The sequence below is a fragment of the Megascapheus bottae genome, chromosome 4 (assembly GCF_031878675.1).
Source record: "Megascapheus bottae isolate mThoBot1 chromosome 4, mThoBot2.hap1, whole genome shotgun sequence".
Taxonomy (NCBI): domain Eukaryota; kingdom Metazoa; phylum Chordata; class Mammalia; order Rodentia; family Geomyidae; genus Megascapheus; species Megascapheus bottae.
The window spans coordinates 10,369,578-10,390,985 of NC_143512.1; the positions used below are offsets into that span (position 1 = coordinate 10,369,578).

General features: G+C 39.4%; 1 protein-coding gene across 6 annotated transcripts in view; it reads right to left on the minus strand.

Moving 5' to 3' along the window:
- Arhgap26 (Rho GTPase activating protein 26) overlaps positions 1 to 21,408 on the minus strand; it is a 457,842-nt gene that overhangs the window by 30,360 nt on the left and 406,074 nt on the right. Inside the window, exon 21 of one of the 6 annotated variants that reach the window (XM_090331306.1) lies at positions 11,011 to 11,095. The exons of the other annotated variants lie outside the window; for them this stretch is intronic. Within the exon in view, the coding sequence (XP_090187432.1) occupies positions 11,074 to 11,095 (22 nt within the window). The 3' untranslated portion in view covers positions 11,011 to 11,073. Of the gene's footprint in view, positions 1 to 11,010; positions 11,096 to 21,408 lie in introns of those variants that run through there. 6 annotated transcript variants of the gene reach the window in all.

The window sequence follows — 21,408 nt, forward strand, 5'->3', positions numbered from 1 at the left end:
TTTGCCTTAGCTATTTCTCAGACAAGGTCTTACATACTTTTACCTATGCTGATCAAGTATCATGTTCATCCTACTTCTGGCATACCTGGGAATACAGGTGTGCACATCCACTCCTGACTTGTTTCTGAGATAGGACCTGTCTAATGTTTTGCCCAAGTTGGTAAACTGTAATCCTCTTATCTCTGTCTCCCAAGTACCTGGAATTACAGGTAGGAACCTCTGTGCCTGGCCTTGGAAAAACATTATATTTTATACAGTTACTCACTTTTATTAGCATGGAAGAACATTTTTATCTCTCAAGACATAAAACAGACAGGAACTTGACTGGCTCTGGACCACAGGCCTCAGTTCTCCATCCCTATTCTTGTCAAGCTGATTACTTGTACATGACCGTGCTTGCAGTGACCATCTCCACATTCTTGCTGGGGCTGCTACTCCTCTCTGCAATGTCTCCCTGCCTCTCCTCTCGTCACTGTCCAGCTACTAATCAAAGCACATTGTAAATGCCACCTTCTTCATGAGGCTTCTTTAATATCACAGTGTCTTGTTAGTTTTCTGCTCCAACTCAAGAATCCTATTTTCCTTCTGGACTTGATTCTGTCTTTCCTTTCCCCCATCCCCCCTGCAGCTCTTTTATGTGCACTGCAAATACTTAAAAAAAATTATTTTGGATTTGCCAGTACTGAAAAAGTTGTATTACAAAGAAAGAAGGCTCCACAGGATCAAAACAAATAGTTATGGGAAAGGAAATATGGGTCTGCTAGAAGCCAAGGGTAAGACTGCTGTTAGCCAGGGAAGCCAGGCGTTTCCCATCAGGATTATGGGAGGCAAACAGACTGCTCTCACTCTGTGGTTGTCATGACAGCTCTACAGATGTGCTTGCTTGCCTAAGATGATTATGTGTGACAAATATGACAGAAAGGGGGCTTCTGACATCTCAGTTCTGATAGGGAGAGAGAATTTTTTAATGAATTCTGATATTCCAGAGCTCACTGTGGTAATTTACTAGAATCATTCATCCTACTGATAACTAGATAGTATGGCCCAATGACACACACATATGTCCGTCTCATGACATGCTGTATCATTGTATCCCATGTATTCTAAATACTAAGATAAACAGATCTCCTAAACCTTAGTATTTCCTTTAGCACATTCCAAATAATGAAATGTTATTATTATGATAAAGAAAAAAGTTTAACCATGTAAAATTATTTTGGATATTTCAATGCTCCAGGGGTCATCTTTTGGCTCATCTTCTGTCCTTGAACATGAATTGCTTTACAGTTTAGTGTGTGTGTGTGTGTGTGTGTGTGTGTGTGTGTGCAATAAAACTTTATTTGTAGATAAAAGTTTCTTTGTGTCAGTACTGGGACTTGAACTCAAGGCCTTGGCACGATCCTTTAGTTTTTTTCACGTAAGCCTAGTGCTCTATAACCTGAGTCACGATTCTACTTCTGGCTTTTTTTTTTCTTTTCATTTTTTATTATCAAGGTAATGTATAGAGGGGTTACAGTTACATTTGCCAGATAGTAGGTGAATTACTTCTCCAGACATTGATATCCCTTCTTATATTTTTATCCTCATTTCCCTCCCCCGACCCTGTTTCTGGCTTTTTGCTGGTTACTTGAAGATAAAGAGTCTCATGAGTTTTCTGCCGGGGCAGACTTTGAACTGCAATCCTCAGATTTTAGCCTTCTAAGTAGCTAGGATTATAGGCATGAGCCACTACCACCTAACTGTTTTGATTTTTGTGAAAACAAAAACTTTTCTCTGTTTACAAGCTGTAGGGAAATACATATGGGCATGGACTTGGCTACCAGGCCTTGTTTATAAGGCTCTAACCAGACTCTGCTAAGCTGATGGAAACATAGGAACATCAAAGGCCAAGCCAGTAGAGGCTTTGCAGCCAGACTTTAGAGACAGGAGCTGGGATAGGAGCCCTGCTACTCACTCACAATCTGACTTTGGACAAGTTCTACAACCTGCATTCACCTGCCAAGGGGAGGGTATTGGCTATTCCGCAAGACTACTGTGGTACGTTTACCACACACACAAAGTCACCACAGTTCTCCATTTGACTTAATCTCTATCCTCTCTGGAATTTATAATGGGATATTTATTAAGACAGTGAACATCAGGCTAAGGCATAGGGTCATTCCTGAGTTCTTATCTCTCATCCCTTCTGTTCTATTCATCAAAAAATTGTTTTTTTTTTTTCTCTCTCATCTCACAATGCTCTCAGAATCTGATCTCTTTTTATACCGGGGTTAGGATCATCCCAATCCATGTCATCAATAACTTCACCTATAGTTTTCTATTTTCACTTTTGTATCTTTTACATCTGATCTCCACTGAGATGTTTTTTAAAAGCCAAACAAAAATCTTTAACTCTTACAGAAATGTGACAATTGTCACCCTGAAAAAGCTAAATTAATAAAAATTTATTTGTCCATTTTCTTTACATACTTACATTCATTTTATGTTTTCTCCTTTTAATTTAGACACCATTTATTTACATACTCAATAGAATAAAAGAAGTAACAACCCCAACCTACATTTCTAGAATACTTAGGATTCCTAGGAGGTTCCTTAGCTTATTCAAGCAGGAACTTATTCACCATGCAGGTCACATGCTTTCAGTGAACAGGTTTTAGTGCACTGATGGAGCTGTGCAACCTTTGTTCACCATACAAGGGTCTTTCTGCCATTCCTACTTCCTAGCCACAGGCAATCATTATTTATATTTTATCTCTAGCTGTTTACCCTGTCTGGATAGTTTATATAAATGATGTGTGGTCTTTTGAAGGTCATTCATATAGTAGCATGTATAGCAGTCAATTCACAGTCATTACTGAATCATATTCTTGTTCATTTTGATTTTAGAAACAGGGCTTTACCAAATATCCAAGACTGTCCTTGAACTAACTGTTCTCCTGCCTCAACCTCCTGAATGTTGGGATTTTGGGCATGTTCCACTAAACCCAGGTTATTCCTGAGTAGTAGGATGTCCATATATATTGCATAGATTATGGATACAAATTCTTTATCAGTGATGACATTCATAAATATATTTTGCTAATATGCATCTTGTCTTCCTCATCCTCACCTTCCTACTGGTCGTCCTTCTTAAGTACTGTGGTTTTAATTCAGTGTCATGTTTGCTAAGCAAGTGTTCTACTGGTGAGCCATATCTCCAGCCTTCATTAAAACTGAAGCTGTTTTAAGATAGGGTTTTGCTTTCTTCCTGAATGTACACCTAAACAATGATGAAACTTTTTTGCATTCTATTGTGGCTAAGATGACAGGTCTGTGTCACCATGCCCAGCTTCTTCAGCTGAAATAGATTGCCATGTCTTTTTCTGCTTAGCTTAGTCCGGAACCATTAACCTCTTGATTCCAGCCTCTAACAAAGCTAGGATGACAAAGGTACATGATGACAACCAGCTTTATTAGCTATCTGTTGATGTAAGCCAAGGATGACTTTGAACCATGATCCTCAGATCTAAGTCTCCCAAGTTGCTCGGTTTACAAATGTGAGCCATGATCATCAGGATTTAGTGATTTCTTTGGAAGGGCCAGTGTTTTTAATGCTGATAAAGTCCAATATAGTAGTTCTTTGGGGGGATGGGGTGGAAAATCATGCTTTTGTTGTCCTAAGAAATTTTGCCTAACTTTAGGATTTTCTTGTATTTTTTTTTTTTTTTTGCCAGTCTTGGGCTTAAGCTCAGCACCTGAGCACTGTCCTTGGGCTTTCTCAAGGCTAGAGCTCTACCACTTCAGCCTCAGCATCACTTCTGGCTTTTTTTCTATGTATGTGGTACCAAGGAATTAAACTCAGGTCTTCATGCATGCTAGGCAAGCATTCTATCACTAGGCCAAACTTCCGGCCCTGTATGCTTTCTTTTATAAGTTGTCAGGGATGGCTTATTCACCTTTATTTTTGAAACCATTTTTTTCCCTGAATATCTAATTCTTGATTGCCTTTTTTTTCATCTTTTAGGAATTTGACATTTTAAAGCACAGCCAGCCTTCATGGAACACAGAGCCGTTCTGGTGTTCCTGATACTGGAAGTACTTTTCCTTTGCAGAAGGCAGCCTTCCTGATGCATGCTCTGACTATCCATTTACTGAGGCCTTCTCATTTTATTGAGAAGCACATGTGGGAAAACATGAAAAATATATTTAAGACTGTTTTTGAGCAAATTTCCTCAAAAAAGCTTTCAGAGGGTCTGCTAGAACCAGCTGTTCTAAGAAAAACGCGAAACCACCTGTCTGTCTGCCTGTGCTGCATTCTTATCAAGGAAGGTTTAATTATCTTCTTACTGAAGGATTTGAATCATTACAGTAAATCCCTTATGCAGTGCGCATTGTTTTGGGAAGACATTGTAACCCTGACACCAGGAGCTTTTTTTCTCCTTCTGCTCTCTAAAGATAGAGCAAAAACTTAGCCATTCAGAGCTTGGAAGAGGGAACTGGGCCTTTGTCTTGTCTGTGTCTGAATAAGAAATATCTGATGGATGTTTACAGGGTAGTCTTCACATGCCAGGCACTGTTGCAGGCCCTAGGAACTCAGCAGGAAACAAGACCTAGTCAGCTCAAATTTAAGTACAGTGAACTTGAAGTAGAACATGGGACAACATTCTGTGTGCATTTTCTGTATCTTAGGTTTATATGCCATGTGTTTTTGTAATGTGTGATATCATAATGACTAAGGTAGGAATATATTTTAGAAATAAGTCAACAGAAACAATATGTATTAGAGGTAAATGCCCCCTAAATGCTTTTACTGGCAGTATGTTAATCATTAGTGTGATTTAACATTTGTAGAAAGTACTATATGTGTGTGGCTAAAATGGATAACAAGCAAGTAGGAAACTAAATTGGATCATTTGAGATGCTAGGAGAGCTATGAACAGCAATGAAAACCAGCAGTGTGATGCTGGTGTTAGATGGGTATCATGCGATGGCTGGAAGGGTGATTTGGATTCTGTGGAGAGGACAGTTTCTTTCTGGGGAGCTGAGTTGAAACATCAATAAAGTCATCCACTCAAGGCTCAGACACCAGTGCAGCTTTTAATGTTAGCCATTTAGTATTAAAATAAAACAAATACCTATTTTTCCTAGCTCACTCAAAGTTTGGGTTTTTTTGCTTTTTGTTTTTATTGTTTGTTTTTTAGTTACACAGCTTTTCCCCTCCCCCCACAGAATTGTGGGTCAACTTAACAGAAACAAACCTATTTTGAAAGAAAACTATCAAAAAAAATAAGTAATGAATACTGAGCTGACTATTGTAGAATTCCTAGTACTACTGTAGAATTCCCAGTACTAACTGGTAAAGGAAAACATGCTTTCCTGCAGGAAATTGTTTCTTGATACAGTTAGAAAGTTGTTTTGTTTGGGAAAAGAAATGCTCCCCTTTTCCATATGTGCCTTCAAAGGAAAAGTTGCTTGCCTTATTGATAAAAAGAAATTACATAAGTTAACATAGTTAGATACCATGGCTATCCATATTTCCTTATAACCCTGACTTTTCCTACCTGAGCTCTAACATTTCTGAAGTTCTATTCACTTTTTGTCAGTATGTTTGTCAAATCATTCACAAAGATGTTCATGATTCAGAGGTCCACAAACATATAATTCCCTTTAGGAAGCATCAGTGTATATTTTCAAATATCTCTGCATGATAGTAGTAAGGACAAGCTTTCTAGAAAGCCAGACCAGCTGCACAAGTCTCATTGTTACCTAAACATATTGCAACAAAATTCTACTCTGAGTATGCTTAATTTTTCTGTCATACTTCCGACAAACTATGAAGGAATATCCTTCTAAGGAAAAAATATTACAACTTACAGTTCAGCAAACTACTAAACTGAAAGAAAACGTCCTTTCTAAAATGAAAAACACTATTATTCAAAAGCCATTAAATGAGGTCAGCAGAGTTGGGGTCTAAGAATCTGTATTTTTAAGATACTGTTCACTGAGGGCTGGGTGCTTACACATAGAATCCTAAATAATCAGAAGGCCAAGACCTAGAAGATCATTGTTCAAAGATAGTAAGGGAAAAAAAGTACATGAGACTCTGTCTCTAATTGACCAGCAAAATGCTAGACTCGAAGTGTAACTCAAGTGGTAGAGTTCCAACTATGAGTGAAAAAAGGAAAAGTAAGAGCAAGAGGCCTGAGTTCAAGCCCCATTACCAGCCTTTAAAAAAAGTCATCCCACCTGGCTTTGTGGTTCTGAAGGGCAACTAGAGATAGGAAACCACTGATCATTGGTTTCTACTGTGTTGCAAGTCCATTTTGGAGTTGACTGCGAAAAGTGCAAGCACATTGCACTTAGGAGAGCTGTAAAAGATCTTTGGAATTACTTTGTTCCTTTAGAATCTTTGATTTGTTTGCATGGATTTAGTTACTATTTTTGGCTCTGCAAAGACATATTAAGCTTCTAATCCACTGAATTAATAAACTTCCAATGCCTAATCTGTGATTTGATCAAAAGAAAGAAGGAATTCTGAGCAGGAACAGATCAATCTAGGCTGAGCAGTTTGTTGTGATTGGGTCGGCACTTCAGCTGGCAAAGGAGAGCAGTATGGGGGTTAAAGACAAAAATGGGGTTTCTGCTGAAATAAGACAGCAATAGAAAGCCTTGTTTCTAAAATACAAGCTTTCCTTGGAGTGTTAATGACAAGCCAGGTTTGGACAGGGCACATCTTGTCACTGACTCCACCCAGCAATTCTGTGTGTGTTGCCCTGAATTTTTTTTCGGGAGTTGTGGTGGTGGTGCAGGGGGAAGGTGAAGGTTAGAGAGGTTGAGTAATTTTCTAAGCAGTGGAAAGGGGTGCCTCTCTCAGAAGCTTTCACAAGGCTGACAGCTCCTAAGTTTACAGCATGCTTACATAACAAGCTTGGTGGCCACAGGGACCTGCCTTATACAAACCCAGTAGAATTAGAGGGAATTTGCTTGAATTGCCCTGCAACCTGTTGAAACAGGTAAAATCCTAGTTCTATGAACACACACACACACACGCGAGAAAAGGAAAATGTAGTTTGGAAACTTCTTAATAAGTTGAGGTGTTGTCTGTTTTCAGAGAACATAACAAACTTCTAAATAGTATCTTCTTTCTTTCTTTTTCTTTTTTCTTAATGCCTTTCTCTCTGCCAGTTCTGGGATTTGAATTCATGGGCTTGTTATTGTCCCTAAGCATCTTCAACTTAAGGTTAGTGCTCTACCACTTGAGCCACAGCATCACTTCTGGCCTTTTCTGAGTAGTTTAATAAAGATAAGAGTCTCACAGACTTTCCTGCCTGGGTTGGCTTCAAAACATGATTCTTAGATCTCAGTGGCTCTGCTCCTCAGATCTGAACAGCTAGGATTATAGTAATGAGCCCCCAGTTCCAAGCTAAAAATAATATTCTTAAGAATCATAGATGAATAATGAAGTGCAACAGTTTGGGGTCAGTACTGGTTTGAATACTGGTTCTGCCACTTATTCCTGGTGTCACCTGGGGCAAGTTACCTAACTTCTGTGTGTCTTTTCCCTTGGTTGCTAATGAGGATCATTAATAATGTCTTCACCTGCAAGGACTGGTGAGGAGAAAAGGAGATGATATACTTAAGGGACTTGGATCACAAAGGCCCAGCTCACAGCAAGTGTTTAGCAGATGGCAGCTGCCTACATCTGGTTATGCTTGACTGGTCCTGAAAAAAAATGGCTCTCGCTTTAGACTAGAAAATAGACTTACAGTAAATACTATGCCTTGAGTTCCAGGACTTTCATCCTAGAATCATTACGCCCTTACACAGCCTATCAGTGTGTCTACACAGCATAGTTTTTCAAAGGAGAACATACACAAAGGCTAAGTTTATGGATGCTCAGGCTGTCACCAGTAACAAAGGTCCAAACTGCCTGCACCCAAAGCTCAGAATTTCATGGTTAAGTAGAGGTTTGCTTGTGAGCCTTAATTAAACCCAGTTTCTTATTTCACAGCAAGCAAGGAGGAGAGGTCTGTTTTTCCAGTGACCCTCAAAAAATGGCTTATGGTGTCACTGGAAGACTTGTAGTTGCCACCAATGGGCTGTCAAGATGTAGAGGACAGCCACTACCCACCAGCCCATGCTCATTCTGGTGGTGATAGTAGAAGAGTCTGAATTTCAGTAGGCTCCTGTGGACAGCTTCCTGAAAGGTCCTCATGAAAAGAGTGGGGGCAATGCAGTGGCAGCATAGTACTGTTTTGTACCTGGGTATCTGAGTAGGGCTGAGACCAGATCTCCACAGAGAAAGATCCAAAGATGCTCAAGTATTTGCATATGACCTTTGCACAGTCCATTCTAATGTATATTTTCCTTGTTGGTGGTTGTTTATTGGTAGGGATTGAACTCAGAATCTTGAGCTTTCTAGCAGGTACTCCACTGTTGAGTCATGCCCCTAACTTTTTTTTTTTTCCTGCAGGTTATGTCTTAGAGAGGGTTGCTTCCTATCCAGATATAGGTCTGAACCACAACCCGCCTATTCTTGTATTCCCATTATAATTGGTATGACAGGCAAGAACCTCTGTGCCTATCTCCTTCCACTGAGATGGGAATTTCTCACAGATGTTTTTGCCTCTGGCTGGCCTGTAACTAAGTCACCTGAATATAATCTCCTATGAAACTGGGATGCTAGAAATACACCTTCTTCATGCTGAGCTGTGAGTTGAAAAGAGGTCTTTTCAACTTTTCTACCCAGGCTTCCTTTAAACTACAATCCTTCCATTCATAGTCTCCCAAGTAGCTAGGATTCAAAGTGCAAGCAACCAGCCATCCACTTTCTTATTTAATTTAAATCATTGCTATATCGCTGATAATACCTGATATAATCTAAACACTTTGTAAATAATATAATACAGTATGTCTCAGTACACATGTGATTTCATTCAAAAAAATATATATGTATGTATTTAGTAGGTCTGAGGTTTGAATTCAGGGCTTTGCACATGCTAGCAGGCACTCTACCACTAGAGCCTAAACCATGACCCTTTTTGCTACAGTTATTTTGCTGACCTTAGGTCATCCTCCTACCTATACCTGTTGAGAATCTAATATTACAGGAATATGAAATTGAGATGGGGGGGTCTAGCTAACTCTGTGCCCCAGCTCATATAAAACCATAATCTTCCTGATTTTTGCCTCCTGAGCAGCTCCAATCATAGGTGTGCGGGATTACTCCGAGTCTTTAAAGTCTTGTTTTGCCAGTCATAGGGCTTGAACTCAGAGCCTAGGTTTTATTCCTGCTTTTTCTGCTCACAGCTAACACTCTGCCACTTAAGCCACAATCTATTTCTGGCATTTTTGGTAATTTATTGGTGATAAGAATCTCATGGACTTTTCTGCCTGGGATGACTTCAAACCATAATCCTCAGATCTTAGCTTCCTGAATAGCTAAGATTACAGGTGTGAGCCACCAGTGCTCAGTTTAAAAGTAGTTTTGATTCATGATTTGATATGGGTTACATGTACCTTCTAAGCTTTCATGTGTTGAAACTTAATCCCTATTAAGAAATATTAAGAGGATGGAAACTTAGTCTGATTGTGATGTTTAAAGGTTGGGCCTTTGGGGCTGGGATATAGTTTAGTGTATGTAGCACTTGCCTAGCAAGTATAATGTCCTAGTTTTGATTCCCAGTACCAAAAAAGAAAAGAAAAGAAAATAGTTAAATAGTTAAAGGCTGGGCCTTTCAAAGGTGATTAAGATTAGAGGTAACAATAATATTTGTGAAATAAACCCAAACCAGCCATTACTCTGCCTGCCTTGCCACTGTCAATACATTGGAATCTACTTAAGAACTTTTCTTTATGCACATATGCATCCAAATGTATTTTTCATTTATGCGTTTAAACCATAATGTATTAGTTTTATTATGCTACTTTCACAAAATAGTGTGATATGAAACATACTTTGTCAAAAAATATTTATCAGCACCCTAATGTATAATAATGGTGTTACTGATTATGTAATGATTACCAAATTATTAACACTGCTGAAAACTTAGCATTACCTTCTCTTGCTATCATAAATAATGAAAACTTATTTGCCTGTGTGTAGATCTCTGACTACTCCTTATGATAAACTGCAGAAGTATAGTGGTTAAGTCAAATAGTTTTTGGGTGAGTCAACTCATAAACTGATATGTTGAATTGAAAGAAAAACCAACAAAAAACCTCAGTCTAATAGAATGTATGTATTTTGGCAAGAATAAAGTCTTAATAATACTCATTTAAAAAAATCCCACCATAGGCTTTTACTGGTATTGCCATACTGCCCCTAAGAAATGCATTTTTAATTTATAATCTTACATAATCCTTCCTCTCTCCTTTTTCAAAAGAAAAAATGGCTCCAGTCTATGTTCAAAGTAGTCCTCTAAAATAAATAAGAACTAAGAGCAGACTTCTCTGAACTGCTACAGTGTTGCAGAACAAAAGGGGACTGGTGAAAGATGGGGGATGGGTTTGTTCTCTGTTTAGCCTCTTCTCCTGAACTGAAAATGACTTGGTTTCCTCCAATATATCAGTCAGCAAGCTGAGTCTGAACACTGAATATAGCAAGAGAAAGCATAAGCTTATATGTAGAAGGTATCCACATGCTGAGCATAAACACATGTGCACAGCACTGCCTCTGCACCTCCAGCTGTGATGCTTGATGCATGCTAGCAAGTAAAGCGTCCTCTCACAACCCTCAGGGAATAGGGGCAATGTTCCTTGTTTTCTTTTAAAGGTGAGAGAAAAGGGAAAGAGATGATAAATTCATTTGGGTTGGAGGCCTGAATATTTGAAATGAGTGTTTTAGCAAGTTATAAAGAGGCGTTCTCTACTCCCAGCGACAGGAAAAGACAGCTGGCATTTTGGAGTAGCAAATCCTTCTTGAAAGACCAATGCTGTCTCTGTATTTGATAAGCGGATCTGGTCCAAGGTTTATTTGTTGAAATAGATAATGCAATATTCAGACTGTCAGCATGTGCGCACACACACTGCTTTCCTTTAACCCTTTCCCCTTTGTGAAACTTCCAGAATCTCCAAGTCTTCCTCTTCTAAGAGTTATTTTCTAATCATGTGACCCCTGTGAGCAGAAGGGAGAGATAAGAAAAATCCTTAAAAACTATAAATTGTAGTTAAACTGCAGTGGTAAACTGTAGTAGTTAATTTCAGATTATATAAACTTCCACTGAAAGTTGAGAAAATGGAGTTCTTCCCTCAAATCATTCGGAATATGTCTGCTTAAGAGAACAGAGAGAGAAGCTTGCTCTGAAGAGTCTGAGGAGAGAGGGACAATGCTATGGCACCTCTTGTCTCCCATGTCTTTGGGATCCAGAGATGGACCCTGAACACAAAGCCATTACCCTGATACACCTTTCCCCAAACTAGAGGCTGGGGAATGCTGAGGGAATTTCCACTGGTGAACACAGCTGTGGCTTTCTGGGTAACTCACAATACTTGTGGGCAGGAAAGAGTTTGAGAAATGAGCTGCCTGGAGTCAGTTCAAACAGTGAACTGCTCCCGGGCAAATGAACTACAGGAGAGTTTTGTAACTACTTAGACAAGGCAAACTCTGGAGGGTCAGGACCACTGACTAGGGATATGTGTTCTTCCAGAACAGTGTCTGAAATGACTTAATAGTAGAAATTAATATTGACTGAGGGTTTCTTATAAGATAGGTCACTCAGCACATTGTTCTGAGAACCTCCTAATCACCAAGCCTAGCAAGGTAGGTCCTATCATAGAGGAGACCATAATTTATGAACTTGAGTGTTCTGGGAAGTCACAAAAATCCTTCTAGGACACTACTCTGAGACTATGCCAACAAACCTCCCACCCTTCACCTCCCTGAATACCTGGGGGAGCACTGGGCTTATAGATGCATTGTGAGGTTATATTTGCTAGACAGGAAAACCTAAATTCTCTGTATATGACTTACCTTAGAAAAGGAAATTGTGGGTTTTGATTTTTTGTTGTTTTATTAAATTTTATAAGGTCTAAGGAGAATAATTCTGAAACTAAAGCAGTCAATCCACTCCCTCCCAATGGCATAGGGGTTCAGCTGAGTCAACCGTCAGGACTATCAGGACTCTCATTAACTAGTAGCACCAACTTTCCAAAGAACCTATGATCTATAGGGTCAGAAAACTAGGATTAACCAAACACTGCACCCTCAAAAAGTTCATTTGATTTTAAAACATGTAGAAACCATGACATTTATATAGGACCTGATTTGAGAACCATGTGGCTAATAGCATAGTAACAACGTAAGAACTGGAACAGGTAAACTACTATATGGAGAAAGAAAAATACTTGTCTTTCCATGTAAGAACTGTCAGGCCAAATGGTTATGAGTATATAAAAAATCAATTGTTATGTGAATTTATCTCCCAGGCCTCTTTTTGAAAAATCGATTGTCCAGAAATGTATTTAGTATTTTGCTAACTCATTTACATATAAACAATTTTTTTTAGTCACTATGTTTCGGCCACTGTGGCATTAAAGTATGCTTTGCTCACAGAGAATATAAGATAATTAACCAGATGATGGAAATACTTCCTCTGCTGGGGGATAAATATTCCCAGAATATGCTAGCTATTATACCCAATCTGAGGTGGTCAGGAAAGGGTAGGAAGGGGACCAGGAAAGGCTTTCTGAAAGGAGTGACATTTCACAGTACAGTGTTCCTAGCAGGCAAGAAGAAACAGAGCAACTTTGAGGAAGTGACAAGTTTAGTAGGTCCAAGGAAGTGATTTTAAACAAAGGCTCAGTGTCAACCACACCTTTCAATTAATAAAAGGATCCTTGAGTTTATAGAAGGGCTCTGAAAGACATTTATTCAGGAGAGTTAAGTGTTCACATTTGCATCTTAGAACAATCCTGTGGTTTCCAATAGGGAGAATGAGAAAAGGGGGCCAGTCAGGGGTAGAAAGACCAGAAAGACAAGGATTGGGTGATGGTGACAGTAGTGAGGTTGGGGTCAAATGGGTTGATGTGACAGAGGCAGAATTGATAGCTATGGATCACTGACACCCAGTGATGAGTAAAGGACACTGGCCAAGTTTCCAGAGTATGATGGAAATCACGGAAGCAGGAAGTGCAGGGTGGGGAACAGTTATGAGTGCAGAGGAGGAAGGGGAAGCAGAGGAGGAAGGGGCTTGGGATTTGGGTCTAAAGAACAGAAAAGATCCTGAGCATGGGCAGTCTTTGGCACATGGCTGTAAGTGGAACTACTGAAAAAGGAGGAGGCCAATCCAAGAGTCAAAAGGATTTAAAAGCAGACCTCAAGAAATAACTTCAAAAAAGAGAAGGATAGCAAGTCCAATAGGAGAGTGCAGCACCAAAGCCATGGTTGTTGGCAGTGTCTGATGTTGCCAGAAACCAAGAACAGACCAAAGAAGGCCCATGAGGCTTGACAGGGAAGTCATGGTGATCTCAGTGCCAGTGAGTGTGGGGATAAATTCCAAGCTGTGTGTAGAGGGGATGCCTATATTTAGATTCAAGAGTGGGGATAAAAAATATTCAGCACAATACTTTCCTCCAATAACAAACCAAGGGTGAATTTACGAAACATTGGAAATAATTCCAGATTTTTTTTTAAATAGGAAATAAAAAAAGACCATTTAAAATCAAATGACCCCAAGGCAAGAAAAGACCTAGGAAACCCTTCCAAAGTTTTTCCTTCTAAATGCCTGCTGGAATGGTCACCCAACAGCCTGGAGCTAAAAACTCCAACTCACTGGTGTGAGCCAAGCCTCAGGTCTGAGATGGTGATTCAGGAGTACAAGACTCCAACCCCTGTTCAGTGTGTCTATTCTGAGCGAAAGGGCAGCATTCAGGAGTGGTGATCACAGCCAGCAGACCAGAATGCCACAGGCCACAGCCATGAAAAGCACACGTCATGGACACCCAAGCTGATCTGAGAAGCTGTCCTGGCAATTGTTTACAGTAGAGACCTGCAGCTCTCTCTACACTGTCTCTCTTGCCAACGAATTAGTACATGCTGCCTTGTTGACCTAAAAGGTAAAGCGGGGGGGGGGGGGGGGGTGGCTAGAGAGGAGTGAGAACCAGTCCAAACTCTAAAGCAGCGTGAAATCCAGTGGGGATACCTGGCTCCTAAATAGCTGACAATCATACATTTAGCTTAGTAATGGGTTCATCAGTGGGGAATCCTGGTGCAATTACTAGGTCTATGACTTATAGACTGTGTGACATTCAGTGAGTTAAATTACCTTTCTGAGCCTTAGTTTCCCCATCTGAAAAAAATGAAGTCATTAAGAGCCTCCTTGGAGGACAGTTGTGAATATATTTGAAGCTCTCAGCTCAGTGCCTGGAACTAAGTCATCTCTCAACTAGTTCTAGCAGTTGTGTCAAGCACAGAGACAGAAGTCAGCATTGGTTATGTGATAATACCGAAAGCATTTGCTAATCCAGTCATGGGAGGCAGAGTTAGAGAATGCTCCCCAGAGGCGCTCTCAACAGATTCTAAATGAACAGAAGATATGGGCATGTGTGTGCGCATGTATGTGTATGTATGTGCATGGGCATGTGTGTGCGCATGTATGTGTATGTATGTGCATGTGCATGTGTGTGAGGGAAAGCCCAGGCAGAGGGAACTGAACTGTATTTTTTCATCATCATACATTGAACTTGATAATGCCTACCTGGATGCTCATTCAACAGAAAGAACACTGGACTTGGAATTCAATCCAAAGGTCCAGGTTTCAATAAGGGGGTCCCAGATTAAAAGATTGTTCTTATGGACTTGAACAAGCCAAAAGAAGTCCAGTTTAGGACCTGTCATTCACAAAACACAGTCAAGAGCTGCCCTGCACTCCTCACTCATTCAACTCATGCTTACCGTGCACCTATAAATAGCACTGTCAAATGCTACAGAAACAATAATGAACAAGAATGGGCATGGCTGGAGTTACCTTACAGCTAGGATAGGAAACAAGAAGAAAGTAGGCAACTCTAATACAACAGATCAAGCAACCATTGTGATGGAAGTGAATGTCAAAATAAAAATAAACACTGTATCAAGTGGCTCTGGAAACTGGAAAGCACTATAACATCAAGTATCCTTATAGACCTGCTATTCATATGTTCTTTGTCAAATTCTCTGTGGCCAGGTAATCAACCATGAAGAAAGTGTCTTGCATTTGATGAGATGAGACCTGCTCACATTGGGAAGCAATTTTGGTTGGTGATTTCACATACATAAATTCAAACCCTGGGCTTCAATAAATACTTCTTACTTCATGTAGGCCAACCACTAGTCTGAGATCCACAGGTATGGAGACAGACAAGATGATTCCTGGTCTAACATGATTAGTTTAGTAAATTAGATAATCCAATATGATAAGAGATTACAATAAATACTGGACTATATAAAATGAATGCTCATAAAATTTACCACCATGTCAGAATACCCAAAGCAAGTCCAACAAAAATTATACCAGGACGTTAGAATTAATAGGCAAACCAAGATAATATAAATAAAAACATCAAATAATCCTTACATATAACATAAAGATTAAATTGTTTGCTCAGAGTACTGAGTCTTAGGGCCAAAATGATACTGTACCCTACCTTCTGTCACACACACCTTCACTCCCCATGGGACTAGCTAGATCCTTCAAACAGTCCTTTGCAATATGTAGTTTACCTTGCATACAGGATCCTTAAGGCATTTTAGTGAATTCTGCGATTCTGAGCTTGAAACTGCATAAGAATGATAATAAGACACCTGAGTCTTTTTTTTTAATGGTGGAACATTTCATTATAGCACTGAAATTTAAGCTTCAGTGCCAAATCTAGTCTTCCACCTAATAGCCTGCTACTTAAGTTTATGTTAAATGACCATCTGAAGAATTCCCTCCTCAGGCTCGAAAATGAACTCTTTCCAAGAGTTTTTTTTTAACATGAATATTTATAATCATTCTCTAAGTTACCCTAGGGCTAAGCTAAATTAATTTCTCATGTTTAGACTGGCTTGTTAATATTCAGTGGTGAGAGGACTTCTACTTCTAATGCATATGAACATGAAGGTGATATTCCGAGTAAGATGAACTGGGAGAGGAGCATTAAAAACAATCAAAGAAACAAAAAAATCTCTTGGAAACATTCATATTAGGGTGATTGGGGGTTACTTTTCTGCCTAAATGGCTCACCTGCCTACCTGGAGAGATTTTCTTTGTGAAACTTATTTCAAAGTAAAGTCCCACTTAGCTAATTCCCATCACCTAGGAAGTGAGCTTGTGGTCACAAATACAAAATGCAATGTTGTGGGCCACTCTCAGTCAAAACTGACTGAGCAGCAGCTGTCTCACTCACTACACAGATGACATAACTTTTTCTCAAAGAAGGGACAAGTAAGAGTCAGGTGTGGTGGCTCACACCTGTAATCCTAGCTACTCAAGAGGCTGAGATCTGAGGATCAAGGTTCAAAGCCAGCCCTGGGGACAAAAGGACTTGAGACTCTTATCTCCAATTAACCTATAGAAAATGGGAAGTGAGGCTTAGCTCAAGGGTAAGGCAGTAGCCTTGAGCTGAGGAGCTCAGGGACAGTGCCCAGGCTGAGTTCAAGCCCCATTACACACACACACACACACACACGGATAAGTAAGTACCTGGTCAATCTCTAGGTCAAAAGAAAATATATTTCATAAAGATAATTCTGCTTCGTGTAAAATCCAAGCTTGTCTTTGCAATATTAAACAAAACAATATCTTCCATGATATATCCAACAGAATATGATGGTATAAAACTTCTAGGCTAGGCATGGACATTTTGGGGGAAGAGGGGGTCAGTCATGGAGCTTGAACTCTGCACTGCCCCTGAGCTCTTCAGCTCAAGGTTAGCACTCTACCCATGTTGAGCCACAGTGCCACTTCCAGGTATGGATTTTTATTGTAAGGTATGTTAGGAATGTTCTAAATTTTAGAATCTATTATTTTTTTAAACTTGCAATGTTTGCATTTTTTTGTATTTTGAAAATGAAAAGACATAGTATTGAGTCATTTTAACTCTTTAAAAAACTTGTTCTATGTATTTATAAGCCTCAAAGTGTTCTAAGAAAAGTGCTAACAACCCTTTCCCCCCTCCAACACCTTTCCCTCTTTGTTTTGTTTTTACTATTTGAACTTCGGGCCTAGACTCCCTGGGATTCTTTTGCTTGAGGCTAATGCTATACCATGGAGCCACAGCACTACTTCCACCTTTTTCTAAGTAATTTATTGGTGATAAAAGTCTCATAGACTTTCCTGCATGGGCTGGCTTCAAACTCCATCCTCAGCTCTCAGTCTCCTGAGTAGCTAGGATTACGGTGTGAGCCATCAGTACCCAGCAACTCCTATTAGTTCTCATAAGAAGAAATTCTCGGGGCAGGTGTCTGGCCTAGCATGCACAAAGCTGTGGGCTTGATTCCTCAGTACTAGATACATAGAAAAAGCCAAAAGTGATGTTGTGGCTCAAATGGCAGAGTGCTAGCCTTCAGTGTCCAGTGTTCAGGCCGTGAGTTCAACTCTCAAGACTAGCAAAACAAAAAAACAAAAAACAAACAAAAAAGAAGAAATTCTCTATTTTTCAGCCTTTTGCAAATAAGACATGGTTTAAAAAAAATCCACAAGGGGCCAGGAGTTTGGCCTAGTGGTAGAGTGCTTGCCTAGCATGCACGAAGACCCAAGTTTGATTCCTTGGTACTACATACCTAGAAAAAAGCCGGAAGTGATGCTGAGGCTCAAGTGGTAGAGCTCTAGGCCTTGAGAAAATCCAAGGACAGTGCTTAGGCACTGAGTTCAAGCCCAGGACTGGCAAAAAAAATCTACAAGATGATTTTTCTACAGCATTTTTGCAAGTATCTTATATACTTTCAAAAGAAAGCCATGTGCTAAGCTGAGGTGTGGTAGATACCCTTTCACCATGACAAGATAGTATCCAGCACATTTTCCCTCATGTTATCAGAAGGTCTTAGGGCCTACCTACAAGTTCCCCTCAGTATTTTTTGTTTATGCTTTTTCACAACTTCATTGCAAGATGATTACTAATGTGTCTAACTGTGTCTAAATACTGCCAGCTGTAAGCATGACCCAGAATTGATGATGCCTGGATTTTTATGGGTCAATGGAATGGCCTACTTTGTTACTTGTGAGATATCAAAAAGTAAGTATTAGAACTTAAGTTACCTACATAGGCTTAGAAAGACAATGAAACTTCAGGGTCCTTTCCTAGGTAAGAAAGAAAAGTATGTAAGGAGCCAGTGCCACAAGAAATTCTGAGCATGTACATTCTCTTTGGCATATTTCCTGTAGCTACACACCAAATGTGAAATGTACTTAACTCCCAGGTTTGCACTTAAGCTTGCTTATCTCTGATAATGGATTTGGACACATATCAAAGAAACAGTCCATGGGTATTTATCAGTCCCTGACAGGTATAAGGCTTAGGAATTTGATGTAGAACTTTATTGCTCACTTGTTTAGAAACTCAGATGTAGTTTATCAGCAAGTATTTGGATAGGGCCTCCATTTACTTATGATCCCAAGTAATCCTATATTGCTGGCTTCCTAGTTATAAACCACAGATTTAAAATATTCTTATGATAATTCACAACCATGGTACATGCATCGGGTCTGTGAAAAATGAATATACTTCAACTTGTTCGGGGGAAGGGAAAGCTTTCTTCTCATTTAAAAAATATATTAATCTATTGCTTTAAGTGGCGATTATATCAGTGGATAAAATTATCACAATAAATTTTACAGAATAAAAACATTGGTAGATTGGAAAAAAATAGGTTTCCCTCTACTGACCTTTCCCCCAAATTAATGATTTTATAAAAGTTTCCTGCTTTCTTGTACAGATAATCCAGGAATATGCCAAGTTTTTTGCATGAGTTCATATACTGTCTTCTTTAAAACAACGAAAGGTTACGAGTCACTCACATTGTTCTAAGCATTGCCAGTTTTGCCTTGACAAGATTTCCTGGCAATTGCTCCAGCAATACATGAAAAGCTGACCCCTAGTTCTTTTCACTACCTATATAACATTCCATTGTTAGATATGCAATAACCTGTTTGATCAGGTTGTTCCATGTTCTGATGAACATACAAGTTGTTTTCTAGGTTTGGCATTCACCTTTGCAACAGAACCACAAGGCTGAATAAAACAGAAGAAGCCCTGATTGGATACTGTGTTGTATTTGGCCTACTACTATCCTCCTTATAATAAATATGGATGACCAAAAAAAAAAAAAAACATGGAAAGGCTACTGTGAGAAGTGGTTATTAGCCTTTCTGTTGTACCAAGGAGACAGAAACTCTGATCTCTAATGCTCATGAATTCTGGCATTATCTGCAAGTAGCAGCTGAATCCTAGACAGAGAGCTACTCAGTTTTACCAGAACCAGGTTCATCCTGTAGATCTGACAGGCCTCAGGGTCTAAGAGGCTTTATTACGGGACAACTCTCTGTAAAGGACAAATGTCTTGGGTTTTCTGGAGCCTGGGGCCTGGTTCCAGGTCACCTTTTCTCTACGCAAATTGATTCAGAGCTCTAATTCTTTTGGGGCTCTGCCTTATGACTCCTGCAGGCTTTGGAAAAAACATGATGAGATGGTGAAGAGCCCTAGAGACACCTTGCCTAGGCTATGAGCAAGTTATTCATCTTTCTCATGCTCAGTTTTCTTCTTAGCTATAAAATGTGGCAATAATCTACTTCAGAAGATGACTGTGAGCATAAAGTTAAATAATGTAGATGAAAATTGCTAAGTGCAACTAATATTAGTCATTATCAATAAAATGATAATGGGGGGAAGAACCATCCTGGTCTACCTGCAAATAAACTTGTCCTGGACTTCTCGTCCAGGGAGAGCCTCCACTTTCCTGGCTGCTTCATGTCCCTATATTTTGTGTATATGCTGTGGAAAAAATTGTTGAGTACATAGCATTTTTCTGCTTCCATAGGGCTGTGCATTTGCCTGCAATGGCCTTCAGCATCAAATGGGGACCTTTATGCTCCTTACCCAGATGCAACCTGGAGGTTGAGGCTGAGTTCTTTCTCAGGACCCCAAGGCATCCTCAACCCATGTCCCCTGCAGTACGGTCACATTTTCCCAAAGGGACCAGGTGTGTTCTTCATAGACACCAACTGTTGAATTTCCAGCTATATACTGGCACACTGCAAGCACTTGTTAGCTGCTTGCTGAATTTAAATAACCCTTTGAAATAAGAATTTTAGTCGGCATAATTTTCTTAATTAAATAGGATCTATGCTTCTGGCATCTTCTCCCAACCAACAACATTGGTATCTGCAGGTCAGGTATCAGCACATCTGTAAGCAATTTGGGAACAACTTCCTTAACTAGGAACATTGACTTCATCCATCACTTGCAACAAGTTAGGCTATCAGAAAATCAAACGCTGTCTATAGACATCATAGAAAAAAGAACCTTTCAACACTTTGGCTTAATGTTACATTTCACATTTAAATCAAACCAAATGAAAAAGACCTATACCTGTATAATTGCATTTATTGTATTCATGAAACTGCTACAAAGTTCCTGTTTATTTGCTGTTCAAAAATCATGATTATAAACTCTCTTTGGACAAACTAATAACTTGAAACTGTGGATGAATACCTATGCTTTCTTTGAATAAATAACTGAACAACTCAGTTCATCCCTTTATATTTTTTTTCCTTCTTGGTCGTGGCTGCCAGGTGACTCGGGAAAAATTTAGGACTATTCTCTTCCTCTCTCAGCTTGTGATAATGTTGGGATTTTTAAATTATAATATTATTCAACTGTGCATGTATTTTTGTGAAAGAGCAACAAGCATCATGTCCCTAGATTTTGCTTGATTATCAAAGAACAGATATCACCAGATACCTGGTATATGTCACCCAACTGTGCCCTAAATACATGCACAGACATACAGAATTTGTCAGCACAGAAAGTCTTGAAATAACAAACAAATGCCTGGACTTAGTAAAGGCTTGTGAATCTTGAGAATGCTGCCCTAGTTTTAGCTGGCAAGAAGAGATGGTTTCCGGCACAGATGATGAGATGGACACAACATCCATGCTGAAAAACTGTCCTTTCACAAGTATACCAAAGTCAGTTCAATTCTGAGAGGAAAAATTATACCTGATTCCAAGAAATAAAAGGAAAGGGGTAAAAATGAAGACGAAGTTCAATTTCCAAAGCCCAGACATAATATTAATTGGAAATGCCATTAGTAGACCCTGGGATGTTGCTTATGCCAGAGATAAATGCTGGGCTTGCAAACATCTTGCACTGCTTCCCTAGTTTGGAAGTTGAAGTGAAAGCAGATGGTTAGCTTTGGGGAAAATTTTTTTCCTTTTTTTAATTTTCTTAAGGTAGAAATGGACAAAGATA